Here is a 13,142-nt window from a genome sequence, read left to right as displayed (position 1 = left end):
TGCCTTCAGCACCCTGCCCTGCGTTCTCTGGACTCCACTAGGGCTGGGGGGCCCTGAGGCGGCCCCGGCCTCTTACAGACAGGAGACCGAGGCCCAGAGAGAGAAAGCTGCCCTCCTGCAATCACAGAAGTCCGGGGCAGTCAGGATAACAATCTGGAATGCCTGACTCCCACAACGGTGCCCCTCCCCTTACCCTCCTCTGCCCTGCTCTTTCCTGCACTCAGGACTACTTGCCTGGGTCCCAAGGCCCCCAAGGGCACCAACCACGAAGAGGAGATAGTGCCAAAGCCCAGGGTGGGGCCCACAGCCCTGCTCCTCCGGCTAGGTTAGGGCTTTCTCCTGGCTCCTAGGGGACTGGTCATCCCTGCCCAGGACGGACAGAGCCGCCCCTGCCTCTAAGCCATCTGGCTGGCAGGTCTGCTGCCAACTGGTCCAGCCAAGGGGGAATGAGAGGCCCTATCTGGCAGCTCCAGGCTCCACGCCCCCAAGGGGCCAGCGCTGCCTCCGGCCTGCCCTTCCTGCCATCCCTCCCCACCAAAGGTGATACAAGCATCTGCCTGGTGATGCCTTTCAAGAGCCAGGCACAGACCCAGGAGCCGAATGAGGCAGGAAGAAGCGGGGACAGGGGCCGTGCTAATTGCTGGGCAGAGCAGAAGCCACAAGAAGCAGGCTGCGCCTCTTGTCACAGTGCCCTGAGTCGCTCCTCATCCTGAGAACCTCCACCAACCTCAGGCCTCTGCCAGCTGCCGGCGCCCTGGTTAGGCAGGCTTGGGGACTGCTGGGCTGTGGACAGGGTTGCAGGCTGAAGCTTGAGTGGGGCTCCTGGGATGCTTGCTGCATTCTGGGTTAGGTGGGACTCCGAAGCAGATGAGCTCTAGGCTGGGTTTAAGATAAGATGGAGCCTCCTTCTCCGGGGACCAGGAACGGGCACCAGCTCCCAGTCCCCAGCTCCAGCTGGGCTCTCTATGTTTAGGGCCAGAATGACCACAGGGGATAGGCCTTGGTGCCTAGGGCCTTTTATGGTCCTGCACTGGTGGCCCCAAAAGGCAGAGACCCTGGAAGAGAAGCAGGGCTGGAGCTGGATGCTGGGCCACCTCTGTCAGGGCCAACTCAACAGACACGGGAGAAGCCTCCACTCAACTGGTGTAAGGGGAGTCCTCATTCCACGCCACTCTGGAAGTGCCCAGCCCACACAGCTGGGACAAGGACCTAGCACAGCAGACCGTGGATAACCCACCCCTGGGGTATGCCAGACCTGGGACTTCAGAGTTTCCCTCTGGAGCAGGCAGAAATGCTGGAGGCGGCTGGAACCCAGAGGCCCTAGCTGGTCCTGGCCCCTGCCCCATCACGACCCAGGCATCAACGTCCTGGAGACAGAGAAGGGTTCCAGTTGGAGGAAGCCATAAGAGATAAAGAGAGCAGGGCTGGGAGGAGGGGGCCCAGGACACGGATGGCCACCTCCACCACACAGCCCCAGGCCAGCCCCTCACTCCTGGGCTCAGCCACCTCTGCAGTAGGGATGCAGCTCTATAACCAATTCTTGAACCCCCCTCACTGCACCGCACCCACCCCACCCCACCCCACCCTACCCGTCCCGCTCATCCACATGCTGACGAGTCCTAACAGGCCTCCTTTGCCAGAGACAAAAATAACTATTTTCAAAATTCACAGCAGGGCTTTCGCCTACACACGCTGCACCGACTGGAAGCTGAAGGGAGATATGCAGAACGCAGTGTGCGGATAGAGGCCCGCTACACAGCCAGCGAGCCCAGAGACCCCCCACACCCTTCCTCCCCACCGCCCAGCCCGTGTCCCCCAAAGCACACACACCTAGGGGCGCCCAGAACACCTAGGGGGAGGGCTCTCAGCTCATTCCCTGTACACGGGGACAGTGAAGCCCGGAGGGAGCCTGAAATTTGCCCAAGGCCACACAGTAGATCTGCGACCATATCCCATGTGTTCTGCCTTCTGGCCAGGGCGCCCACCTCCTCTCCCATTCCCCGGACCAATGGTGAGCTCACACCTGACCCAGGACACATGTGCACACACTCACATGAGCTCACAACAGCACTGCAGCCCTCGCTTCTGTGTTACCGCATTTTAATCAAGTTCATGGGTTCCTCCACAACCATTACCTCGGCCGGTCCTCTACAGGCCTGTGAGGTAGGCAGAGCCAGGTCTGGCATCCCCATTTGCAGGTGGGGAAAGTGAGGCCCAGGGGAAAAGGACTGGGCCCAAGATCAGAGTAGAACCCAGATGTCCTGATTGTTGGTTCAGGGCTCTTTTCACAGCTTGATCCTGCAGCAGCTAACAGCCAGGCCCAGTCCTCCCTTCCCCCGCCACCACTGCCCCCACCACTAGTCTGTTTCCAGGACTGGCCCAGGCCACATGAGGACCCAGGAAGGTCACCCCCAGGTCCCTGCACCTCCAACTTCAGTACCCAAGGGATCCCTTCAGAGAGTGGCCACATCACCATGCCTCGGCTGGGGTCCAGGCCTGGAGCTGCCTTCAGGTGGCTCCTCACCCAAGAAGTACCACAGAGGTCCAGGGTTCAAGAGCAAGGCCTTAAGTGAGCTAGGAGGTGACAACGTTGGTGGCCCCAGACACCAGGTCCACACCACAGAACAACAAAGTCATTAGAGCTCATTCTCCAGATGAGGAAACGGAGGCCCAGAGAGCTCGTGCAGGTCATCCGAGGTCACAGAGCAAGTCAGTGAAGAGGCGGGACCCAGTCTAGTTTATTCTCCCCCGACCCCCAAACCAAGCTCCCGAGCCTTCAACTGAGGGGCTCTCTGCTCTCCATTTCCCTGCAGATGGGGACTTGACCTAGGGCCCCTCGCTGGTGAAGACCAGAGCCAAGCTTGCATGGGGAAGCACCTCACCTCCCCCCTTCAGATCCGGTGGGACATCAGTCTGCTGTTGAGTTTACGGAAAAAGGATCGCAGCTTGCAAATCTTGCATTTTTTCTTACGGCGTCCTCGGGCAAGGCTTCGAGCCCTGCCTTCCTCCTCCTCTTCGTCTTCTTCCTCATCGCTAGCCCAGGGTCCCCAAGCACCCCCATTAAAGTCAGGATGGGCCCGGGGATTCTCAGCTGGGTAGCGCACAGGGATGGCTGTGCGGTTATAGTCCACCAAGCGGGCCAGCAGGGCCCGGACCACATCCGGCCGCTGGCCAGCGAGGTCCTCCCGTTCATAGGGGTCAGCACTGATGTTGAAGAGCCACACGGCCTGGCGGGCGCCGGCCATGCGCTCCAGGTTCCACCAGCTGCCGGGGAAGGCGGCCAGTGTCTGGGGTGGGATCCAGTCCCCATAGCCCGGGTCCCCCGTCAGCAGCTTCCACTCACCCACGCGGATGGCGGCCTGTACGGCAGTGTTCCAGATGCCGAAGCCCCCCTCCAGGGAGCCGTGCCGGGCGTGGTTGTAGAGAGGGTCAATGTTGTGCAGGATCTCCGTGCGTGGCGAGGCCCGGCCCTCGCTGATGGCTGGCCACACGTCATAGCCGTCCAGCCCCTCGGCTGCCGAGGTGATGCCACCTGCCAGACCCACGAGGGTCGGGTACCAGTCCGTGATGTGCACCAGCGCCCGGCTTGTCCGTCGCTTTCGCTTGAGCAGGGGGCTGTGGACGAAGCCGAGGCCCCGCACGCCCCCTTCCCAGTAAGTGCCCTTGCGTCCTCGCAGGGGCCAGTTGCTGCCCCCCGAGAAGGTCTGGCCACCGTTGTCACTGGAGAAGATGATGACACTGTTGTTGTAGAAACCATAGCGCTTGAGGGCCCAGGTGATATTGCGCACGGCCTCATCCATGCAGGTCACCATGGCCGCGTACTTCCGCCGGGCCACGTTGCCCATGGTGCGGTAGCGGTACAGGTACTCGCGCGGGGACTGCAGGGGTGTGTGGACCGCCTGGAAGGCCACGTAGAGGAAGAGGGGCCGCCGGGGACTGTGGTTGGCTAGTATGTGGCTGACGCGCTGGGCGTAGAGCAGAGTGGAGTACTGGCCACTGAGCCCCCAGGCCACACTCTCGCCCTCGTGTAGGTCAAAGCCACACACCCCTGGGCCGTCACAGTTGTCATAGGTGTAGTAGTCCACGTTGCCTGTGAGCGAGCCCAGGAAGGTGTCAAAACCCCGGCGGGTGGGCAGGCACTCCTTCCGGTAGAAGCCCAGGTGCCACTTGCCCACCATGTGCGTAGAGTAACCTAGCTCCTGCAGCTTCTGGGGCAGTGTCACCTGGTCCAGGGGCAGGCAGTTGGGCTGCCGGGGGCGAATGATGGAGTGTTGCAGTCCTGTGTGGATCTGGTATCTGGTGGGAAGAGGGGAGGACACAGAAGGTACCAGTGAGCCAGAAACCACTGCTTTGGCCGCCTGACCCCCAACACTCACCCCGAGGTGGGCTCCGGTCACAGCGCTACTAGCAAGCAAAGGAACAGTAACCAGTAGGTGTTATCAAATGTGCCACGCATTTCAAATGCATTATCTCATTGAATCCTCAAAATCCCCTGAAGCAGGTATCATTGTCATCTTACAGATGAAGAGGCCGAAGCTCAGAATGGGTAAGCCACTCACGCAGTACCACATAGCTAGGAAGTTGGGGAGTTAAGAGTTGAATCCAGGCTAATCACGACAACAAGAATAATAAAAGCTGACACCAAGCACTTGCTGTACGCTCAGCATTGCACTAAGTCCTTTATAGGAATTAGCTCACTAAATACTCACCATAACCTAGGGGGAGCCTATCATTATTATTATTCCCATCTCCCAAATAAGAAAACGGAGGCTCAGGAAATTAAATCATTTGTCCAGTGATTCACACAATTAGAAACTGGAGTTGCCATTTGTATTCCCAGAAGTCTGACTCCAGATTTCAGAGTCCCTACACTTTAAGCCACTAACATGCCATGGGGCCTAGAGCAAGAAAACTATTCAGTCGTCTCTCCCAAGAAAACTCCTATTCACTCTTAAACGCGCAGCCCAAATATTACCCTCACTGTAAAGTTTCTCACAGTTTCTCACTCAAAGAATGAGTCACTTTGGCTTCTGAGTTCCCACAGCATTCCCATAGTACAAACCTTCATTGGTCCAACTTGGCCACAGGATTCTACTCAGTGGCCTTACATGCTCTTGGGCCCAATGATATTTAATGAGACTGGTCCCTTACTCATCCTTGTATTCCCAGCATTCAAGTGATGTTTCAAGGACACTCAATTACGAAATGAATGAATGAAGAATGACACTCAAAGGATTTTAGAGCTGGGAGGGACCCAAGTCATTTTCTAGTTTATTCACCTCGACATAAAAAGAAACTAAGAAATTGTACGCTCTAAATATATGCAGTTTATTGTAAAAAAAAAAGAAAGAAAGAAAGAAAGAAACTAAGGTCCAGAGAAGGGCAAAGACCTTGCCCAAGGTCACTCAGGGGTCAGGAGCAGAGCCAGGACCTGAACATAACTCCAATCAAAGATCAAGCAAAGACTCTTTTCTGGCAAACTAGGCTGCCGCTTCTCTTCCCTGACAGAGGCCTCAGTTTGCTCATGTGTAGGAGTGAGTTGGTTGGAATGGGACACCTCTAAAAACCCCCCAGTTCCCAAATTTTATGAGACCAGCTCTCATGTGCCAGCCCACAAGTTTACGTGCCCCCTGGATCCAGGTCACTCACACAGGCTGACGCCCTGAGGCAGGAGCAAACGGTTAGCAGAATCTGCATTCCTCGTTTATCCATTCATATCCCATCCCTTCTGTGGTCAAGGCGCCCGTGTGATCTGCTTAGGGTGTCTTGCCTTTACTCAAGTTTTACAAGTCCCAGACTAAATAAGAAGCCTAGAACTTCACACGTGTATTAGAATCCCACACCTTTTTCTGACTCCCAGGAATTCAAGTCAAGCCCAGACCTAAATTCTTGACACCTTTAAGCCAGGCACTGGGGTGGGTTTTTCTGTTTTGGTTTCCTTAGCTATCATTAGCTACTATTGCCATTTTTAACACTCTTTGCCACACACACTATTTCATTTATTCTGCATAAAAAACCTACAGTGTTATTATGTTATTATCTCCATTCTACAGATGATGAAACTGAGACTCCCAAAAGTGCAGCAACAGGCCCATGTCCAGACAGCTGGCAAGCAGTGGAGCTGAGCTTCAAGCCTAGGTCTCTGCTACTCATGCTTAGAAACTCTCAGTGATGTGGTCTCTGCAGACCTCAGTCAAGCAAATGAACGATTAGCCTTGATACAAGAAGTACCCTAGGGCCCGGAGTCGCAGTAAGCCTCTCTTCATAGGGGCTGGGCACCAGGGAACGCTAGTTCGTAAAGTGGGTGGGCCAGCTACGCGTCACCCCAGCCTGTCTGCAAGTGAGTAACACGGGAAACCGGCTCTCGGCAGCTTTACCAAACACGACTGGGTGCACTAACAAGCACTAATGAGAGCAGTCAGCATCAGTCAGATGGAGCCAGCTGCAGGGGGCGGAGGGCAGACGCTGCCCAGCCACGCTCCCCGAACTTTGCCGATTGCGGGGCGGGGGGTGGGGGGCAACGACTGGAATGCTGCCCCACATGCTGTTCATTCCTCTGCTTAAACCAAAAGTCATCTCTCGGAGAGAAATGGTAACTTGTGCGTAACTCTCTGCAATGCAGATTCCTCCTCCCTCTTCTGGAGATTGGTCAACATCTGGTCTTTACCATCAGCCCCCACCCCCAACACTCACACTGGCACCCCTGCCTCTTTCTCGTTCTCTCTCTCAGCTCCTAGAGCTAAATGCTAAGTGCCAGATGGAAGGAAGAAAAGGCATCTATTTGACTCCCAGCTCCAGGGCCCCTCTAAAGCACCTGGCCTCTCAGCCCTCTCTCCGACAGACCCCGAAGTTGGGCACAGGCATTGAGTGTGGCCCTCCCTGATTACGTGCCTCAGTTTCTCCCATCCAGGAAACAGGGAGACTACGGCTCTGGTTTCTGAGATCGTGCTAGTGGCTTCTGGGTGGAGCTTGGGGGAAAGCATGCCTTGGACCCTATCCAAGGAGGATTAGCTTCAGCCTTGCCAAAGGATTTTCTCCTAAGTGGCCAGAGTTTTGCCTTCTACACCCCCACCTCCTGTTTCCCTGCTCTTTTAATCCTGTAATCCTACCACCTTGCCTGTGGACAACTCCTTACCGAGAAAGCAGCACGTCTGCTTGGGGCTCCCAGCCAACTTGGGAGGATTTTGCAGATGAAAAAACAGAGGCTTTGAGAAATGAGGTAACTAGCCTAAGGCTACACAGGTCACTGCATCCTGCGTGTGTCTTTCTCCTCCACCTATCAATTCCTTGGCTTCCTCCCAATGTTGTCATCAAACAATTTGGGGTTTGATGGAGGGATTAATTGCTTCATCCCTCCAGTGACACAGAGGTTGCCATTTATTGATAGCCAAGCAGTCTATATGCAACTGGTTTCATCCTTACCACTCCTTTTCAAGATTAAAAAACTGTTCTTCACCCCATTTTATGGACAAGAAAACTGAGGCTTAGACAAGTTAACTGATTTTGCTCAGCGCCTCAGGGTATTTAAATAGAAGTAGCACTTAAACCTAAGTGTCAGAGGCTGCCATGTTCCTCTAACAAAGAGATGACCAGATGTCTCCTTCACACGGTGTGGCATTTAAATATCCTAGAACATCAGAGGGAGAAGACCCCACACATGATCCAACCCATTCAGCGCACAGGTAGGGAAACTGAGGCCCAGAAAGGGCAAAGGATTTACTAACGATCACACAGCCAATTGGGGACAGAACTGGCCGTGAGCCCAGGGTTCCCAGGTCCAAGTGGAGGGAATGTCAGCACAAGTGAAACCTACAGCTGGTTTATTTGGGGCTTGGACCACCAGCATCAGTGGCTTGGGCCATACCTACCTGCCGGTGAGAAGTTGGCTCCGCGAAGGCGTGCAGATGGGCTGGATATAATAATTCTCCAACTTGACACCCTCGGCTGCCAGCCGGTCCAGCGTAGGGGTTTCAATATCTGAGCCATGGTAGCCCACGTCGTGGTAGCCCTGGTCGTCAGTGAGGACGAAGATGATGTGGGGAGGCTGGGGTGGAGCGGCCGAGGGCTGGTCGCTGGCCTCCGCGGGCGCGTCGGCCACCAGGCTAGGCTTGGCCCAGTCCCAGGACAGGTAGCCGAAGCTGAGCAGGCTGACCAGAGAGAAGCCGGTGAGGGCGTGCATCGCCATGCCTGCCCGTGCGTCCCGGCGCGCAGGGCTCCCAGGGCCTCACCGCCTCGCGCGCCCAGGGCGCACGGCTCGCACGCCCGCCGGCCGGCTGGCCCGGACGCTTCGAGAGCGTTCAGCGTCCCCGGGGGCGGCCCAGCGGCCCGTCCGGGACTGGCTGGAAGATGAGGCCGGACCTGCGCGGCCGCAGCGGGGCGCTCTGGGGAGGTTAGGCCCGCGCCAAGTTGCCTCCCGCCGCCTGAGCGCCCGCCCAGCGCCGCCCGTTCTCCCTCTCCCCCAGCTCAGCCAGGCCAGCCTGAGACTCGGTGTGGCGGCTTCCAAAGAGAGCTCCCCACCATCCTCTGACTCCTCTCTGCCTTCTAGCCCTCGATTTCTCCCGCCTCCTAATTTCTCTTGCCTCTGTTTTCCCTTTCTCCTCCTCCCGACCCTCCAGCCCCCGGCCCGGCCTCTCGCCCCGCCCGAGTCCCGAGAACTGTCGGCTCCCCGTAGGGAGGTGGGCAGGACCCCAGCGGGGAAGGGGAGGGAGGCACGGGTTGGGCGGGTCTGTGGGGGACACGGCGGGAGAGAATGCGAGAAAGTTGTAACATCTGCCGGGCAGAGCCCCAGGTGGAGGGGCGGGGCGTCCAGCGGCGGCTCCACCCCCGGGCGGGAAGCCCAGGCCTGCTGGGCGCTCTGGCTCCAGCCTCCGCCCTGGCCCAGACTGGGGAAAGGAGGGAGGGGGGCTGCTTGAAATTCGATGGAACAGCTCTGGAACGGCCCGGTCAGACATTCCTCGATCATGGAGTCTTAGCTTCTCTGAGTGCCAGTCCTGGAAGGGATGCGCATAATTTTCTATTCCAACCCTGGTCATTCTACAGCAGGAGAAACTGAGGCCCTGAGATGGCCGGGAATTCGTCTAAATCACCAGCAAGTTGCTAGCTTCTTCCCTGGGACTAACGGTGGCTGTCTGAGTCGCAGTAGAGGCTGCGATGGAGAATGTGACGACTTTGACGAGCACCAGGGCCTGGAAATCAGGAAACTAGGTTCTGGCCTTGCCGGCTTACCTCTCTCCCCAGCCCCTCCCCCTCCTCATTCATCAATTGACAGCTAGATTCTAGACTGGCAGCCCTAGAATCCGAGGGCAGGAGCTGTTGTATACATCTTGTTATCCACAGCCTCCAGAAGCTCAATCAGTATGTATTGCAGGGATGAATAGATAAGTGGGCCTCAAGGGTCAGCCAGGCTAACATTCACCCAAAGAAATCTCCGCAGCAGGGAAGGCAAGCTTGGAGGACTCCTGGGCCAGGCAAGTATCACAAATGAGTAAAGCAGAGAGGCCTCTGTGTTGGCGGAGGGAGACAGGGGCTGCAGGGAGCAAAAGACCTCAGCCTTGTGTCCAGCTGACCATTGTCATGCAAGAATGTGGACCAGTGTTTCCAGATCTTCTGATTTTCCAAGAACACCCAAATCCAGATTATTATTAGAAATATTCCAATTGTTAAGAGCTAGTAACTAATTTAAAGCAAAACTGAAACACCGTACAGGCCAAATCAAACCTATCTGAGGAATATTTTAGGCCATCGGGTGCCTGTTTGCAACTTCCGTTCTGCATCATTGTTTTCCAGATTTTAATGAGGCTGTGTTTTTTAATGGGAGAACTGAATTAAAAAAAACTAGTTAGCCTTTTTTACCACCGGAACTTCAGTTTTTAATATGCTGATCTCCAAAAGTGGGGGGTGCTAAAGCTGTATTTCCCAATTTTATGTGACTGAGGACCCTCTTTTTCACAGAGCTTCTCCAAGAGCCAGTGTTTGGGGAACTTTGAAACACAAAGACTGCCCAGGTGGGTCTTCTCTCCCAGCATCTTTCCCCTGCCAATATTCTGCCGTGATCCCTTCCCTTTTCTTTAAAACCACTGTGTGTGGGGAAAGAAACCAGATCTCCAAAATAGCAGCCCAAGTGAATCTGCATTTCGAAATGAGGGCTGCGTGGGGCTGGCCACTCCTGTTTGTTCAAAGCCCCATATTTAGGATGACCAGATTTATCAGAAGGGAAAACTGAGCCTGTTGTTCTGGCAGAAGAAATGTTGAGGACAGACAGGAAAAATACAGCCTCCCGAGGGGAATGCTGCTAAAATGGTGTTTCCGGAGGCTTCAGCCTGGGGCTGTCCAGGGTGTGAAAGTGGACAGGTCACGGGAGGTCAGATGGACTTGGGTTTTGTATTCTTTGCATTGTCTGTCCCAGACCTTGGTCAGGAGGAATTATTTCCCTGAGAAATGGCAGAAGGAGAAACAGCGATGGGGATTCAACCTTGAAGAAATAGGTCCAGGGAATCCAGCCCACAGGCTGCAGATCTCTGTGGAGTTGCCATAGGGACAACACAAGCAGAATTTCTAAGAGTTCAAGACCGTGGGCTCTGACATCAGACTGCTTGAGTTCAAATCCTGGCAGTTATTTGGGGTCAGGCCTTGGGCAAATTATTTTCCCTCCCTCAGCTTCAATTTCTTCATCTGTAAAATGGAATGATAATATAAATGCGACACAACACAGTGCTCAGTAAATGCCCAGCACATAGTAATCACTCAGTGAATGTCAACGGTTATAATGATTGTTCTTTGTGCTTCTGAGAGAAACGACTGAGTCCTGTGGGTGAAAGTTACTGAGAAACAGATTTCAGGCCAATTTAAGGGATTACTTTTGTAGGAAATCTGGCAGCTTGCTTAATAAAAGGATGGCAGTGATGGGTGAATCACCATGTGGAGAGGAGTGGGTGGACTCTTGTTCCCCAATATTCACATTTCTTTTAAGAGTCCCTCAGTAATCACTGAAACCCGCAGTGGCTTCAGAGGGCTCCATCCTCCCCTCTAATGTTCTAGGGAAATAAACCGACCCTCAACTCTTCCTTTAAAGCCATTACACAACTGGGCCAGGGTGCAACACTGAAGCCAGACATTTCCAAAGGCCTAGGGATGACAAGGGGGGAAATAAACACACGGAGTAATGTGAATCCAGGTCATGTCACTTTCAGAAAGTGGCTCACTCATCTTCCCTTTGTATTCTCTACTGTACGCCTACCTGCCCTCTTCCCTGGGACAATGTCCATCAACCCTACCCCCACCCAGGTAGACTCTCAAGAACTCCAAGATGTCTCAACTTCAGACCTAAGAAGTAAGGCTCAGAGAAACAGAAGTTCCCTCTGCAGCTAAGCTGGCCTTTGCAGTTTCTATCTCAGGACCCAAGATGATTCCAAGATGATTGACAGCAGGAATATCCACAGAGAAGATCTGTCCCCCCATTCCCATAGGTGCACACTTACCCCATAACCCCCAAAGGACACCTACCAGAAGCCTGACACCTGCACACGAAATGCAGATGAGATGTGGCAGGGGTGTAGTGTTACTTGCTGTCAGAGATTTCCATTGATGAAATCAGACTTTTAAAAGCACTGAGCTCCTCATTATTGGAACTATGCAAGAAGGGGAAAAGGTGCCCATCTGTCCAGGAGGTAATAGGAGAGATTCCTGAACTAAAACAGGGAGCAAAACTACAGGACTTTGAAAATTACAGGACTTTCTTTCAGACTGGAAAATGTTATGATTCTAATTATCTATCCACAGAAAATTTTTCGGACACAGAGATATAAAAGTGAAAAACAGGTGAGTCTTTTTTGTGGCTTTGTCTTTCATTGCTGTGCGTGGTATATATGTGTGTATTTGTATAGGGGTGTGTGCGTGAGTGTAGGTGTGTGTGTATCTGTGTAGGTGTGTGGTGTAGGGGTGTGTGTGTGTGTTATTTTTGGCCATCTTTGAACTAAAATTATCTTAGTACAGATATTATTTCCTTCTGACTTAATTGACCTTGGCAAAGATCTTGTGCACAGATTACGCATGCTGTCGTCCTCTAGAAATCAATTTGCCCGTGCTGGACCAAAGCAAGGACCTAAAAGAAAACATAGAAGGCCTCCGGACAGACAAAACATCATAGAGTTCAATCCCTTAACTTAGAGCAGAGCTCCTCAGGCCTTCCTCACTCCAAGTCTGCTGACGCTTACTTCATACACAAGTCTCACAAGGCTAATGATTTCGTTTGCCAGCCCAAGGATACTGGAAGCAGCTCAGAGGGAATACGTAAGAAGGTGGCGTGAAGCACCTGCCTGTTTTATGGGAAGACAGTTTCATAGTGAAAACATTAGGGAGAAACAAAAGAATAAACATAAAATCTGAGCGACAAGTTCCAAAAGCCTGGGAGCTTGGGGCCGTTTGTTGTAGAAGCAAAGAGCCATAAGCCACCCGAACAGAACCAAGGGCATCGCCAAATCACAGCCCAGCACAGAACTGGATGACGGGTTGCCCTCCAGAGTTTAAATCCTGTTCAGGACCCTCTTTTCAAGAAAGCTGGGGAAGGTATCAACTATTTTTTCCATCCAAGACGGTTACTATGACAAGCTCATGGTGTATGCTCAGCTTTGGTTGTAGGCCATCCTCCCAGAAGTTGCAGGCTCAGGAGGCCGTACCTCCTGCAGTGGCTCCGTGGTGATGAGGGTGCTGCACAGCTGTGATGCGGGAGGTCCGGCTCAGCAACCCGTCCCCAGGGACAGGTCCAGCTCATCCACCTCCTGCCTCCTCTTCGCAGCCCTCAGAGCCAGCATTATGTTCCCTGCACTTCAAGCCCCATAAGCCTGTGTAGCTTGAAAGGGTGAGTGGCACTCAGGAAAGAAGCACACCGAGTGAGAGCACAGAATTCCACTTCAGGTGCCATTTCCGACAGCTGGGCCGTGTCCTCCTCCTGAGGAGTAAGACTTCCGCAAAAGAAAATTCCACAGGTGCCCCTGCTCACCTCGTCTAGTAACAATTGGTTCTCACTTTAACCCCCATGCTCTCGACTAGTGCATCATTAATTAGAATTAATTAATGATTAATGGTAAGGTGGGAGGTGTTTAAGGAAGCCAGGCTGGCTGCCCTATGGAAAAGGTATTGCCAGG

General features: G+C 53.9%; 1 protein-coding gene across 2 annotated transcripts; it reads right to left on the bottom strand.

Annotated features, from left to right (window-relative positions):
- Nucleotides 1-2,083: 2,083 nt before the first annotated feature.
- Nucleotides 2,084-12,719, bottom strand: ARSI (arylsulfatase family member I). Of its 2 annotated transcripts, XM_057731059.1 has the most exons (3): nucleotides 12,675-12,719; nucleotides 7,869-8,147; nucleotides 2,084-4,296 (listed from the first exon to the last, which is right to left on the bottom strand). In XM_057731059.1, the coding sequence occupies exon 3, from the start codon at nucleotides 4,176-4,178 to the stop codon at nucleotides 2,892-2,894; it is 1,287 nt and encodes a 428-aa protein (XP_057587042.1). In that variant the 5' UTR covers nucleotides 4,179-4,296; nucleotides 7,869-8,147; nucleotides 12,675-12,719; the 3' UTR covers nucleotides 2,084-2,891. The 2 variants fall into 2 exon arrangements, with proteins under 2 accessions (XP_057587042.1, XP_057587035.1); XM_057731052.1 differs by lacking the exon at nucleotides 12,675-12,719 and having other exon boundaries at nucleotides 7,869-8,595.
- Nucleotides 12,720-13,142: the final 423 nt, after the last annotated feature.

This window comes from Hippopotamus amphibius, chromosome 1 (genome assembly GCF_030028045.1).
Source record: "Hippopotamus amphibius kiboko isolate mHipAmp2 chromosome 1, mHipAmp2.hap2, whole genome shotgun sequence".
Lineage (NCBI taxonomy): Eukaryota > Metazoa > Chordata > Mammalia > Artiodactyla > Hippopotamidae > Hippopotamus > Hippopotamus amphibius.
The sequence above is the reverse complement of the archived record's forward strand: the minus strand, read 5'-3'. Positions and strand labels throughout refer to the sequence as shown.